Source organism: Ambystoma mexicanum, chromosome 13 (genome assembly GCF_040938575.1).
Source record: "Ambystoma mexicanum isolate Mex_15411 chromosome 13, UKY_AmexF1_1, whole genome shotgun sequence".
Classification (NCBI taxonomy): Eukaryota; Metazoa; Chordata; class Amphibia; order Caudata; family Ambystomatidae; genus Ambystoma; species Ambystoma mexicanum.
Window position 1 is genome coordinate 606,011,924 of NC_090938.1, and position 12,898 is coordinate 606,024,821.

General features: G+C 49.5%; 1 protein-coding gene across 9 annotated transcripts in view; it reads left to right on the plus strand.

The window, feature by feature from the left end:
* LOC138521540 (signal transducer and activator of transcription 5B) overlaps positions 1–12,898 on the plus strand; it is a 1,967,228-nt gene that overhangs the window by 1,246,351 nt on the left and 707,979 nt on the right. For all 9 annotated transcript variants that reach the window (XM_069634461.1, XM_069634460.1, XM_069634455.1 and 6 more), the window contains one exon: positions 1,981–2,155. In XM_069634461.1, the coding sequence (XP_069490562.1) occupies positions 1,981–2,155 (175 nt within the window). The remainder of the gene's footprint in view (positions 1–1,980; positions 2,156–12,898) is intronic.

Below are 12,898 nucleotides of genomic sequence, written 5' to 3' on the forward strand. Positions count from 1 at the left end.
TTACTCCGGCTCCTTGGAGGCACAGCTCCCTAGCCACGCTGCAGCCCCTCACATAAACTGGGCCAGCGTCTCGGCATGCTTTTCTCCACCAGGCTTCAACTCCTGCTGCTCTCTGCTCCTTGGCTTCTCCGGTTCGGATACCATCCCCAGCTCGCTCTCCTCCTTGTGAAAAACCACACCTTTTATAGTTAAAAAAGTCAATTGGAGTCAAGTGTTGAGTGGTCATGATTAAATTCCTGACCTTGCCTGACTATTAATGGGACAACTTGAGTTCTTTCTATAGCAGGTTTCCCTTGCTTTCCACATGTTGTTTTTATGGGTGATCTTCACTAACCTTAGTTGCCTCCTCCTCGTCTCAGTATTTGTAGGAATGTCTGATTAATTAATTAACAGTAAAATCTTATTGCTCTCTTCCTTTTTCAATGTTGCACTTATCCTATTTAGCTTTTAATAATTCCCAACATGCAAAGTGGAATACAATTGTGAACAATTTGCACTTTTCGGTTGTTCTGGATTATTCTGAAAGGTAGCTGGCAGTTTGTGGAAAAGAGTAGCTTATTTTGTCCTCCATGGTTCTTTGTTCTGCTTGTTTCCACTTTATATTATCTTTGGTTCTATGTTCTTTTTGGCTGAAAAAAACGAATAGATTGTTTTATTTTATATTGGGGGGGTTCCCCCTAAGCCACCACTTCCCTATTATCTAGTACTTATTTCCCACACCCCCTACCACTATATCCCCTTACCCACCTCGCTCCTCCCCATATTTTCCGATTATTTGTTTTCGGCCGAATGTTTTCATCAAAAATCTCAGTGGAAAAAGCCTGGTGACGTAACAACATTGTACCTTTTATTTTGTATTATTAATTGTCTGAGTGAGTGGAACTCCCAGAGAGAATGACAGTCACATTTAGAACCATAGCTTTCCTGTGTCTGCTTTCTGCTTACTACTACTTGATAGCTCTTTCTTATCAGAGCAGCAGTCTGCCATATTTATCTAATGCATGCATAAGTATTCTGGGAGTTGTAGTCTTGATCTAAATGGGCCAAATATGAATGCCTTTAAAGGAAATGAACCTGGACTGGAGACAATGCGGGTTTCCAATGACCGGCATCTTGCTTTCTGCAAGTACTTTAGTCACAAGACCACACAACATTCCTTGGGAAAAGGGTGGAATTAGTGATGAAGCTATCAGCCTTGAAACACCAAAAAACATAATGTATGGAAAGATCTTATGAAAGCCTAACCTTGGGGAATCTCTGGGAATTTGAGTTCCATCATTTCTTTTAGCCTGGATGTGGCATTAGAAAAGGGGAATAAAACCATGCAAAGCCGGCACTGATCCCATCCAGAAATTGACAGTCCAGCTTAGACTGCTAAGTCGCATCTTTCTTCATGGGAAAATAAGCAACCCTTAATAAGTTTTGCTTTGTTCAATATCATTTGTGAGGTGTATCTTGGGACATTGGGCCTAGCAAGCATGGAACTCGCATCTGATGATGCCTAATGAGCCTGAATTATGTTTGGGGTTGCGTATGATACGGCACAGCAGGAACATGCCCTGACCGTTTGGTCTGGATTGCTCTCTTAGGGGGCATGGTTAAGACTGGTTGGTTACCTTCTCGAATGATACTGGCGAACAATGTAATAAAAGGCTTCTCAGAATAATTTTCAGTGGTTATGATCGATTCAGAACTTTCTACACATTACGTTTTGTTTGTTAAGGTGAAGCGTCATCCTTGAAACCAGCAGACGTAAGCCTGTTTTCCCCAACAACAAAACTGTTTGCTTCTGCTTCAATCACTTTTTCTTCACATGTCTCAGTTTCTTACATTCTGGAAGTTATATGTCTGATGGGGTTTCCTTTGCATGTAGTCTACTGGCAGCAGCCTCTAGCCTTTGACTTTGCTGATCAGGACCAGATTTTCAAATTTCCTGTCATTCACTCGTTCAAATTTGAGGGATTTTCTTTGTCTTCACAGTCTGGCTCTCCTGTAGGCGGTATTGTGGATACACTGTCTCAGAAACATCTGCAGATCAATCAGACGTTCGAAGAACTGAGGCTTATAACACAGGACACTGAGAATGGACTCAAAAAGCTTCAACAGACGCAAGAGTATTTCATCATTCAGTACCAAGAAAGTCTCCGTATCCAAGGTGAGAGGCTGAAGAGCAGAAAATACCAGACACAAGCACATATTGCAATCACACAAATGTGAATGTAGCTGTTTTTTTCAAGTTCAGACATGTTGGATCAGAATTTTCAGTTTACTAGTAAATAGAAACAAAGTATACAGTGGTGGTGGCTGATTTACTTATATTGTGCCGTTGATTCATCCTTTCAAGAAATAAAAGGAACAAAGGTAGGCTCATTTGAGGGGACTTTGCTAAATATTAGAGACTAAATTGATGACGATGATAGATACAAAATAAAAACTGTTTCTTCTCAATTCTAAGGTTAAATATTTATCTCGTTTTGCTGCATGTCTTTCTTACTTTGTTTTTATTATGCGTTATATTTTTTACCGAACAGAGGAACATGAGCTGACACGCATGTTTCACATACTTGGATGCTTTATCAAGGCTGTAATCATTCAGTTGTACATTAACCATTGCTTCATCTCTGATACACATTGATTCAGAAATAATGCTGCATTGTGAAAGCCTATGAAAGGATCCCCCTTCTAAACGAATTGAAGAATACCATCACCAGGAAGATTGAATAATTAGATCCTTGATAAATCTTCAGGACACAACACGTCTGCTCAGGGTCTTCTGTTTAGTTAAAACATTTTTATTTTAAAAAGGCACACCAAAAGAGGAAAATTAAACCTTAAAAGTGAGTCAGTTATTTGTGGTCCATTATCAGCTATTTGGTCACCCTGATTTATCGCAAGCATCCCATCAACTGGGGATACTTTAATTCCTCGAATTACATTCGATAAAATTGACTTTCTGTCCACTCCACGGAGACTCTGCTGCTCTCTTATCCGTTCCATTTCAAACCCACCCTTAACAGTCCTCTTTCTTTCAAACTGCCTTATTATTAAACTGGCTATTTTTTCTATGGTGGATCCCTTTCATTTTATGATCTTCTGTGTGCTCTGTATTTATTTTTTCAGCCCTGGGTGGGTACAGCAGTGTAGGTTTGCAGTTTTGCATTCTTAATGATACAAATTCCAAACTAAAGTTGCATGGGCGAGTTCATTCACATTTGATAACTAAATACGTATTTCTGTGTTGTAGACCCTCTCCCGTGCAGCTGCAGGCTACCACATTTCACACAATAGACAGCGCGGACACCACACATGTCGTACCCCGATGCACTGAGTGAAAAGATCCCGAACTAGAGCAACCCCATACTCTTACGTCCCGTCTCCTTTCCTCCATATTGTATGGGCGTCCCTTCCAAGGGATGGGAGACAGAAACTTTTTCACCAGAAAAAAACGTCTTGCCCTTTAAATTTAGAGGCGCGGCCCAGGGAGCATGCGCTGCCCTAATTCCGCCCTATTCCGCCACACCTCAGTCCCCTTTCCGCGTCGACAGGAACGGCCAAATTCACCAGCGCTCCTGGGTTTGGCTTCGGCCATGTAATTCCACATGCGGATACTTCTTCTTTGTCTTTTCTTTTTGTCTTATCTATCATTCAGGTACTCCGTCCTCAGGTGTCACGCTCCTCCCCGGCGCATGTCAACTTCCACAGGGTTCAGCAGGTGTCCACCCTTCAACGGGCTCTTCCCAACTTCAGACCCCCATGCCCTCTGCCTACGTTGCCTTGGCTCAGACCACAGTTGGCAATCATGTTCGGCGTGTGACTTGCTGTCCTCGAAGGTGCTGAGGAACAGACTCGCCAGGTGGAGGAAGCGCTTCCTGAAGTCGCCTCCAGAGGATCTCAAGAACTTCATGAAGCATTGAACCAGGCCCAAAGTAGGGTCGATATTTTCCAGCGCTCCCCGCAAGGGAGACTCCTTCGCAGGGACTCTCCCGCACGGGAGGGACCGGCCACGTTCTTCTACCGGCATGTGCCCCAAGGCTGCTACAGCTACCGGCCTTCGGGTCGAGGGGTCCTCGGATCCTCCCGAGCGCAGTGTCGAGGGACCAGAAGGTTCTTCTACTGGGTCTACACCCAAGGCAATATGTCCGCGGTGCTGCACCCTAATACCGGCAATACGTCCAAGGGGGCGCCTAAACGCAGCTCTACCGAACCCCGGGTCAAGGGTGTTACACCTACCTGGCCGAGGCCCGAGGAGCAGGATAGGCCTTGTGATCCACACGCAAGAGTCTTGGACGAGGCCGGGCCCAGTGGGCTGAGCAACATGTCGCAGACACGTGGCAGACAGCTCGACAAAATGGCCGCTGTGACAGAAAGGGGCACCCATCCGATGCCATTCCACGAATTCGGCGAAGAACGAGTGTCAAGGTGGGACTAGCTTCAACCAGATACGTGGCCTACAGTCTAACCTTCATTTGCGCAGGGCAGCTTTCCTTTGCGTCCATATGGACGGTATGCAGCGGCCCCAGCAGCCCCCCGCTACCCTGTCGGTACCCCATGCCACCTCTTTGAGGAGGTGCTCTTCAAGAAGTTTCTCGGCCTCATGAGGTCTTCTCAGATGGGGGTTATCATCAAAGATACAGTCAGGGAAGTCCTGCCTGCTATGCTAACGGCACCACAGATGCCTCCATCGGGCCCCCAGGCCCTGGTGCAGCCGCCTCCTCCGGCGTCACAGCCAACTCTGCAACTTCCGGCGGCGGTCCCTGTACCCCAGCCTCTGGCGCCTTCTACCCCTCCTCCTCCACAAGATCTTCAAGATCCGCAGGATACGGACGAGGAGGAGGATCCAGACACGCCATCCTAAGCCAGGGCCTTCCATGAACATCCTGCTGGCCTGGCGGAATACCTGGGCCTCCCCGAGCCCCAGGTCGAACAGCCGGCAGAGGGGGTTCTGGCTGAAGTCCTCACGAAATGCCCCTCTGCCAACATGGGTATTCCACTGCAAAGTGATGGTAGTCTCCCTGGCCAAAAAGGGTTGGCTCAAGCCCCACTCTGTCCAGCCGGTCAATAGACGCCTGGACGCCAAGTACAGGCAGATGGAGGGGGATACATTCTTGCTCTCGACCCATCCTCAGCCACACTCCTCAGTGATCAATGCGGCATCACTATACGCCAAGTCTCAGTCGAACTCAGCCCCCTCCTCTGTGTTGCTGCTAGGCAAGGAGGAGACGATCTTGGAAGCATACAGCAAGAAGATCTACTCCAACGCCTCCTTGCACCTGCATCAGGCCAACGCAGATGCCATGCTGGCTGCCCCAACCAACAGTTATGGTGGGAAATTGCAGACTTCCTCCCGGAATTTCCCACCCAATGCCAGGCACGCTTCAAGGCGGGGCTAGCAGAAGCCAAGCTCGTGGCGCATGACCTCATGTAATCCACAGTGGCGCATATCGATACCTCAGGTCGTGCCATCTGTATTGCCACGGACATGAGGAGAACAGCCTAGCTCTGGGCAACGAAATTCAACCCGGATGACCAGGCGCGCATTCTAAATGTACTGTTCGAGGGGGGGCCCCTCTTCCGCTTCTCCTCTACGGACAAAGAACTGAACAAAAAGAACAGCTCACAAATGGCAAAGTCTTTATCCATTCTTACAAAGACCACGCACAAGTCATACACCCAATCTCAGCAGTGCTTGGAAAAGGGTCGTACATATGGAGTGTTCTGCGGCTTCCAGGAACACATATCCAAGCAGCCGGACCACTCGCTGTCTCAGAACCGGCGCAAACAACAATAAAGGGGAGGGGGTGGGGAGTAAGGGCTTTTTCCCGTCCCCCTCCTCAGCCTCCGAGGGAAAGAAGGCATGACACGCCCCTTCGGGTCCACATGTCTCTGGTGGGGGGGCAGGCTTGCTCTCCATGCACAATTCTGGCACCAGAATTTCGCGGACCCCTGGATCCTCTCTGTAGTATCCACCGGGTACCGCCTTCCTATCCCAGCCTCTCCTGTTAGGGAGAATTTTCTGTAAAGGCTAATTTCCCAAACCTAGTGAGTCCCCCAGCAGCTTTGCTGGATTTTTGAGGTTTATTTTCTTCTCCTGCTAAGAGTGAGACTCTTTTCCTCCCACTCTTAGACATGATTTGAGGTGTTCCTTTGACTTTGAAGGTGTTTTATGGGCTATGGGGTCCTTTACCCCATAGGGCTTCATGTGTTTTTTGCTATGTGGGTTACACAGTACCCTCCGTGCCGTAACCCAGGGGTGTCGTAGCGACCCCCAAACATAGACTCCATACCCTGGGACTGACTACTGTCTCCCAGGGCATGTAAAGTCACCATTGACTTTACTAGTCTCAAATTGTGAACAGAACCAGTACAAACCATCCTATTGTGGACGTACTGGTCGGGACAATTCGATTGCCCCGGGGTCTGTTGTTCGAGGGGGCACTGTCCAGTCCCCCCGACCGAGTTTTGGCTGTTGGCAGTGGATACTACTTTTTATATTCGACCGCAAATATATTCCTATGGGATTTTCCCATTTTTCGAGGCTACCACTTTTTTAAATAGCCTCGAACATACCGCCGGTTTGTTAAATTAATATAAATTCACTGGTTGGTATTTTTTGCCGAAACTTGGTTCCAAAATAGCGTTTGTGTTCGCTTCTGTGACTCCAACCCAAGTCGAGCCCTTTGTTCCACTTTTTGGCGGGCTTCTCCACAGAAGCCTCCAAAAGTGGTGCCACTCTGTCTAGGTACCACAGGGGGTGTGGGAGGGGGTTTAGGCACCCTGGCCTCGGCAACTCAAGTCGCACTCTTGTGTGATTAGCCCAAGTGGGGAGCTGCCCGGCTCACCACTTAGCATGTTTGAGTGACAGCTAGGCTGAATGAATGGGGGTTTTCTGCATAAAAGCAGGGCTTTGGGGACTGGAACTTCAGAAGTCGCCACAGGACCTAAAGAATCCGAGGAGGGAGAAGCCGAGCCGACCTGCAACGACGACACCACCGGTGGAGCCCTGCTGAACCGTCTCACCACTTTTCCCGACGACAGAGGAGATCTCCAGCCCGAAGAGTCTTCTTCCTTTGACTGGTGGGGATAACCAGTTTGCCCGTCTTTTCGCCTTCCTGGACCATCTCGTGGCCGCCTTGCATGTGCAAAGCACTCCGGCAACCGGAATACCACGGTTTACCACTACCGCGAAGAAAAGGGTGGTACCTTGTAACCGGGAAACTCCGCGGCTGGTTTCTTCCCTGGCAGTGCAACGACCTTCAGCTTTCCTCCACGTCGAGATCTCCTCTTCCTCTGGACGAAACACCGACTTGCACCCGCTGCCAAGAACAACTGCCCCCGCTGGAGCGTTCTTCCCACTTTCAGGTACTGTGTCCCCCCTGGCTTCCCTTGCGACAGATCGTTCGGGGTGACAGTAAAGCCTCGACTTTCTAACCTCGGTTAGCCTGGGACCTGTTAACTAACTTTTCCTGACTTAATCTCAATCTTTTGTGAACTTTCTACAAAGACTCTTTGGGCATAACCCCACTGTGTGATCCTGGGCACATTTTGCTTGCTCTCTCTAAGAGTGGGCCTGGCATTTGAACTTCCTTGCTCTCCAGTAGACTTTGCCTAACCTGCCTCACTGTGGTTCTTTGAAAAGTATTGAAATGTGTGTGCTTTCATAACTCTGCCTTTTTCCCTCCCTTTTTAATAACTTATTAGAGTGCCATCTTATGTTAAGCGCTCACCTCTGTCTGAAAATAAGTGGTGTTTCTCATTAAGACTTGTCTAATAAGTAATTAGGGTTGTATATATATAATAGTGACTGTGTGTTGAATTTACTTACCTCTTTGTGCTAGTATAATTTACAAGTGTGTCTTTAAATAATTATATACTTTTACACCAAAGCTCTGGTCAGTGTTTGCTTGTGCTACTGTATCCCTGTACCTATTGTGTATACTCTATATACTGCCTAACTCATCTTGAGAGAAGTCTGACTGCTCAGCCACAGCTACCAGGTAAATCTGGGTGGTACAGACTGCTACCAATTGGGTTTACTGCCAACCACTTCCTCAGCAGAGGTGTGACCTCGGCATGGTGGTACCAACATCTCCTGGGTCTACTAGCGGCGGTGCTGTTAGCCGTGCCGCACACAAGACTAAGAATGAGAAGGATTCAGCTGCACTTCGCGGCCTCATGGAATCATGAGCGGGGCTCGCAATCCGAGACGATCAACATTCCTTCATCTCTCCACCCGGACCTAACTTGGTGGTCCATGAACTGCAACCTACGGACGGGCAAGCCCTTTCGGCCGGCCTCTCCACAGACCACCATCACCACAGACTCCTTGCTCGGGGGCTGGGGAGCCACCCTGGACGATCTCTCGGTCAACGGCACCTAGTCTATACAGGAGCAGGAATACCACATCAATTGGTTGGAGCTGAATGCCACCTGGCCAGCGCTCAGAGCATTCCTACCACTTATCAAGGGCAAGGTTGTCCTCATCCAGACAGGCAACTCGACTAGCATGTACTACGTCAACAAGCAGCGAGGCACCAGATCCCCTCCTCTGTGCAGACTGGCGATCAGCATGTGGAATGGGCCTTGGAAAACGAAATGTACCTCTCGGCAGTCCACCTCCTGGGGGAATCCAACCTGGTGGCGGACAGGCTCAGCAGGCTGAGAGTGGACAATTAAGAGTGGCAGCTAAATGACCTCGTTATTCAGGAGATCTTCAACAGGTGGGGTCACCCGCAAGTGGATCTCCACCTGGCACAACAAGAAGTGTCCCCAGTTCGCATCCTGGCAGGGTCAGGGCCCCGGCTCTCTGGGCGACGCATTTCACCTCCAGTGGACCGGCATGAAAGCCTGTGCCTTTCCGCCTACCCCCACTGATCCACAGGGTAATTTGCAAGATCAAGGAGTCTCACCGACTCCTCATTCTGATAAAACCATGGTATGGCCGGCCAGACCATGGTTTTTGGAACTGCTCAGCCTTTCAGAGGTTTCCCCATACACCTTCCGACAGGCCCAGCACTTCTTCTGGCGCAGCAGGGGGGCAGAATCATCCACCCTGCGCCAGGGAAACTAACCCTCACAGCGTGGTACATGAGCAGGTAACGCTTCAGCACCTTAGCCTTTCATAGGCCAATCTGGAGATCTTACAGGGTGCCAGGAGGAAGGCCACCAGGGCCCAGTACAAAAGCAAATGGACCAGATTCTGCCACTGGGCAGACTCCAGGGGAATCGACCCATTGGCCTGCAGTTTGGATGACGTGCTCTCCTTTTTGGCGCACCTCGCTCATTCGGGCGTACAGGTGGACACCTGCCGCACATTCCTTGCAGCCATCGGGGCTTACAGGAACTCGGAGGAAGGCATCTTTTCCTCCAATCTTATAGTCAAGAAACATCTGACTGGTCTCGCTAGGCTCTACCCGCCCGTCAAGAGACTGAGCCCTTTGTGGGACCTTAACATAGTCTTGGGTGCCCTGGTGCACAAAGCATTCGGCCAATGGCATCCATGGACATTAGGCTGGTCACCATCAAGACGGCCTTACTAGTCGGTTTTACCTCGGTTCGCAGAGTCGGCGAGATCCAGGCGCTGGTCGCCTCTGAACCATATGCCACCTTTCACAAGGTCAAGGTAGTCATGCGGACACATCCGGCATTTCTGCCCAAGGTTCCGTCTGCGTTCCACTTGACTGAGGAAATAGTCCTTCCTATGTTTTTTCCCGATCCCAAGGATGAAGCACAGATAGTGCTGAACTGCCTGGATGTCAAGCGTGCCCTAAAATTCTACTTGGACAGAACCAAAGGCGTCTGCAAGTTGGTCGCTCTGTTTGTCACTTTCAGAGGCTCGAGGCCAGGCTATCAGGCCTCCAAGGCCTCCATATCCCGCTGGATGTTCTCTGCCATCAAGGAAGCGTACGAGGGCCAGCACAAGCCGCTCCCGGCCAACATGCATCATGCAGTCAGGGCCAAGGCAACGGCCATCGCAAATTCCGTGCCATGTTCCTTGGCAAGTCATAAGCCGGGTGGCCACTTGGGCCTCTCCCTCGTCTTTCTGCAAGCATTACTGTTTGGATTCCGGCTCTAGATCTGATGTGGCTTTCAGACAGGCGGTTCTCGGGAACCTATTTGCTTAAGGAGGGTCTCCTCTCCACCCTGGGGCTACAATCAGTTGTAATTGCCCATATAGTATGGAGGAAAGGGGACGGGACGTATGAGTAATTATAAGTTACTCATCGTAGTGACTAACGTACTCTTAGTCCATAGTCCCCGTTCCTCCATACGCCCCACCATCCCCCCGCCCCTAATAATACTGGTGTCATTAGGAAATGTTAAATCTATTGTCGACACGTCAGTGGGGACTAAGGTGTGGCGACAGAGGGCGGAGTCAAGGCAGCGCATGCTCCCCAGGCCGCGCCCCTCTAAATTTAAAGGGGAAGAAGGTTTCTTCTGGTGAAAAAGTTTCCGTCTCCCGTCCTTTGGAAGGGACGCCCATACAGTAGCGAGGAAATGGGACTATGGACTAAGAGTACGTTAGTCACTACGTGAGAAATTTATAATTTCTCCAGGCATGTATGGGACATTACTGTAATAGCCGCTTTAGCAACCGTGCAGAGCTCAACCCCGGCTTAGGTTCTCAGCGGGGTTTGATCCAAGTAGAAAGTTCTGGCAGAGTGCTTTGCCCTTGCCCTTTCCTGACCAGACACCAGGCGCTAGTTTACCTCCCCACTTAGCGGGAAGTGCAATGATGCCTAATAAGGCGTCCCTGCCTATGAGGGTCTCTCTTTTCCCCACTCTGCTTTGGTGGCTTGTTGCCTCCCACACCTCCTCTCTTTCAGTGCGTGCCCGATCGCCAAATAGCAAACTGGACAAACCCCAGCGGAATCTCCCTTCTATGACTCTGCTTCCTTGTGCACTCAGCTGGCTGTCATAGAGGACCAACCCTGCTATCACCTATTCCAATACACTCCCCTGCGTTTTACTTCCTCACGTTGCAAAAAGAAATGACAGTAAGCAGACCATCAATATGCTTCTCTCTTTCAAATGTACCGCACTATGCGGCCCACTCTGTAAACTTTTCCACTCCTACCTCAAGTCACAGAGAGGAGAAAAACAATACGAGTCAGCTACCGACTGTCCCTCATGAATGGGCACACCCACTGGCACTATCAGCTCGCGTTGGGCTGTCTCCCTCACACGTTTGCTCGCTACCTCAACCCTGGAGGGGAGAGTGCAAGCCGGCCCAGCAACATGGCCCACAGCGGAACTCTCCACACCAGAGGGCCTGGCCGCCCTGCATGTGCGTGAAGATCAAGCTGCCCACCGTGCCTCTCAGCGCGGCTATATAAAATCCCTGGCCCTTTCCACCTGTCACCCAGACGTGGGGGAACTGCTGACAGGATTTGTTTTGAAATCTCCTCATCCACGCTCTCATTCCCCCTGCGGGCGGGCCATATCAAGTCCCCCGGGATCTCAGGAAGGAGAAGAATTACAGTCATAAAACAGGACTTAGCAATATGAACGTAAGAACACCATCCATACACAACAATGAAACGCCCACGCTGGAATGTGGGGGGTTTACACTCACCCCCTGGTCCTTCAAAACCCTTGTCCCTAAGAGATTACCTCATCCCTAGGTACATACAGTAACATTTGACATTTCCCCTTCCACAACAATGGTACAGTCTACCATTGTCGAGCATAACACATTGGTTTAAAGGATAAACACTGTACAAGTAGTAGCTGGCACATGAAATCCCCTTCGGATGGCATCAGACTGGTCTCCAATAGCATCGTAGTTCTGCGTTCTGATCGGCCTGACCTCTCGTTGAGTGAATGATCTTCAGATGCAGCTCCTGGAAGTGCTATTGATGCAGGCGGCCTGTCCTCAGTCACAGAGGCAGAGCTTGGAAATTGATCCTCTGAGGAAGTGGAGAAAATGTCCAGGTCTCCACCAGCTGATACCTCTCTCTGGTTCTCAGTCTGTCCGGAGGGACCTGGAGTTGTGTCCTTGTGTCCAATCCAATAGGCTATCTCTAAGTCTTCAGAATTGTCATCTTCTTCCTCTACTATTAGCATGGACTGAGTATCGGAGAGCTTTTGGCTACCTCTGGGATTTGCGTCTCTATCCTCTTCATTCTTCTTCTCTCTTTCGTTGGAGGCCACAGACGGTACAGTATTTGGTCTAGAGGGGTATAAGCCTTCCCCATGGATTGTGTCCGGTGCCTGAATTTGTGTGATCCTCTTACTGGGGGGATGGAGAGGCTTCACCAGCAGTCGGATCGATCTCCACACCATCACCTATGGGTAGGAGGTGATTTGGGTGGAGGGTCTTCACATGTTCTGGGTGCCTTCCCTTCTCAGTCTGAACATGGGCAACCCGTTCAACTTTCTCTCAATCAGGTATAGGTGCGATTCCCATCGGTCTCCCAGCTTGTTTCACCCTCTCTTTCCTAAACTCCTGATGAGCACTCTGTTGCCAGGCTGTAGGCTGTGGAACCTGACCGTATCATACCTTCTTTTGTTTTGCTGTGCATTCGATTCAGCTGCGGCTTGCGCTAGTTGAAAAGCTTGTGACAGTTGGTCCTGAAGGTCTCTCACATACTTGCAGCAATTTTTGGCATCGGTTCCATCAGAGGAGGTTCCAAAACTCAAGTCTATGGGTAGCCTGCAATCCCTTCCAAACATCAGCTGATACGGGGTGAACCCAGTGCTATCATTCCGGGTGCAGTTATAGGCGTGAACTAATGTGGACACTTATTGGCTCCACTTCACCTTCTCTTTGGCACTCAGTGTCCCCAGCATACCTAAGAAAGTACGATTGAATCATTCAGCTTCAGCATCCCCTTTTGGGTGGTAGGGGGATGTCCTAGTTTTCTTCACCCCAATCAACTGCATGAGTTCTTTGATGAGT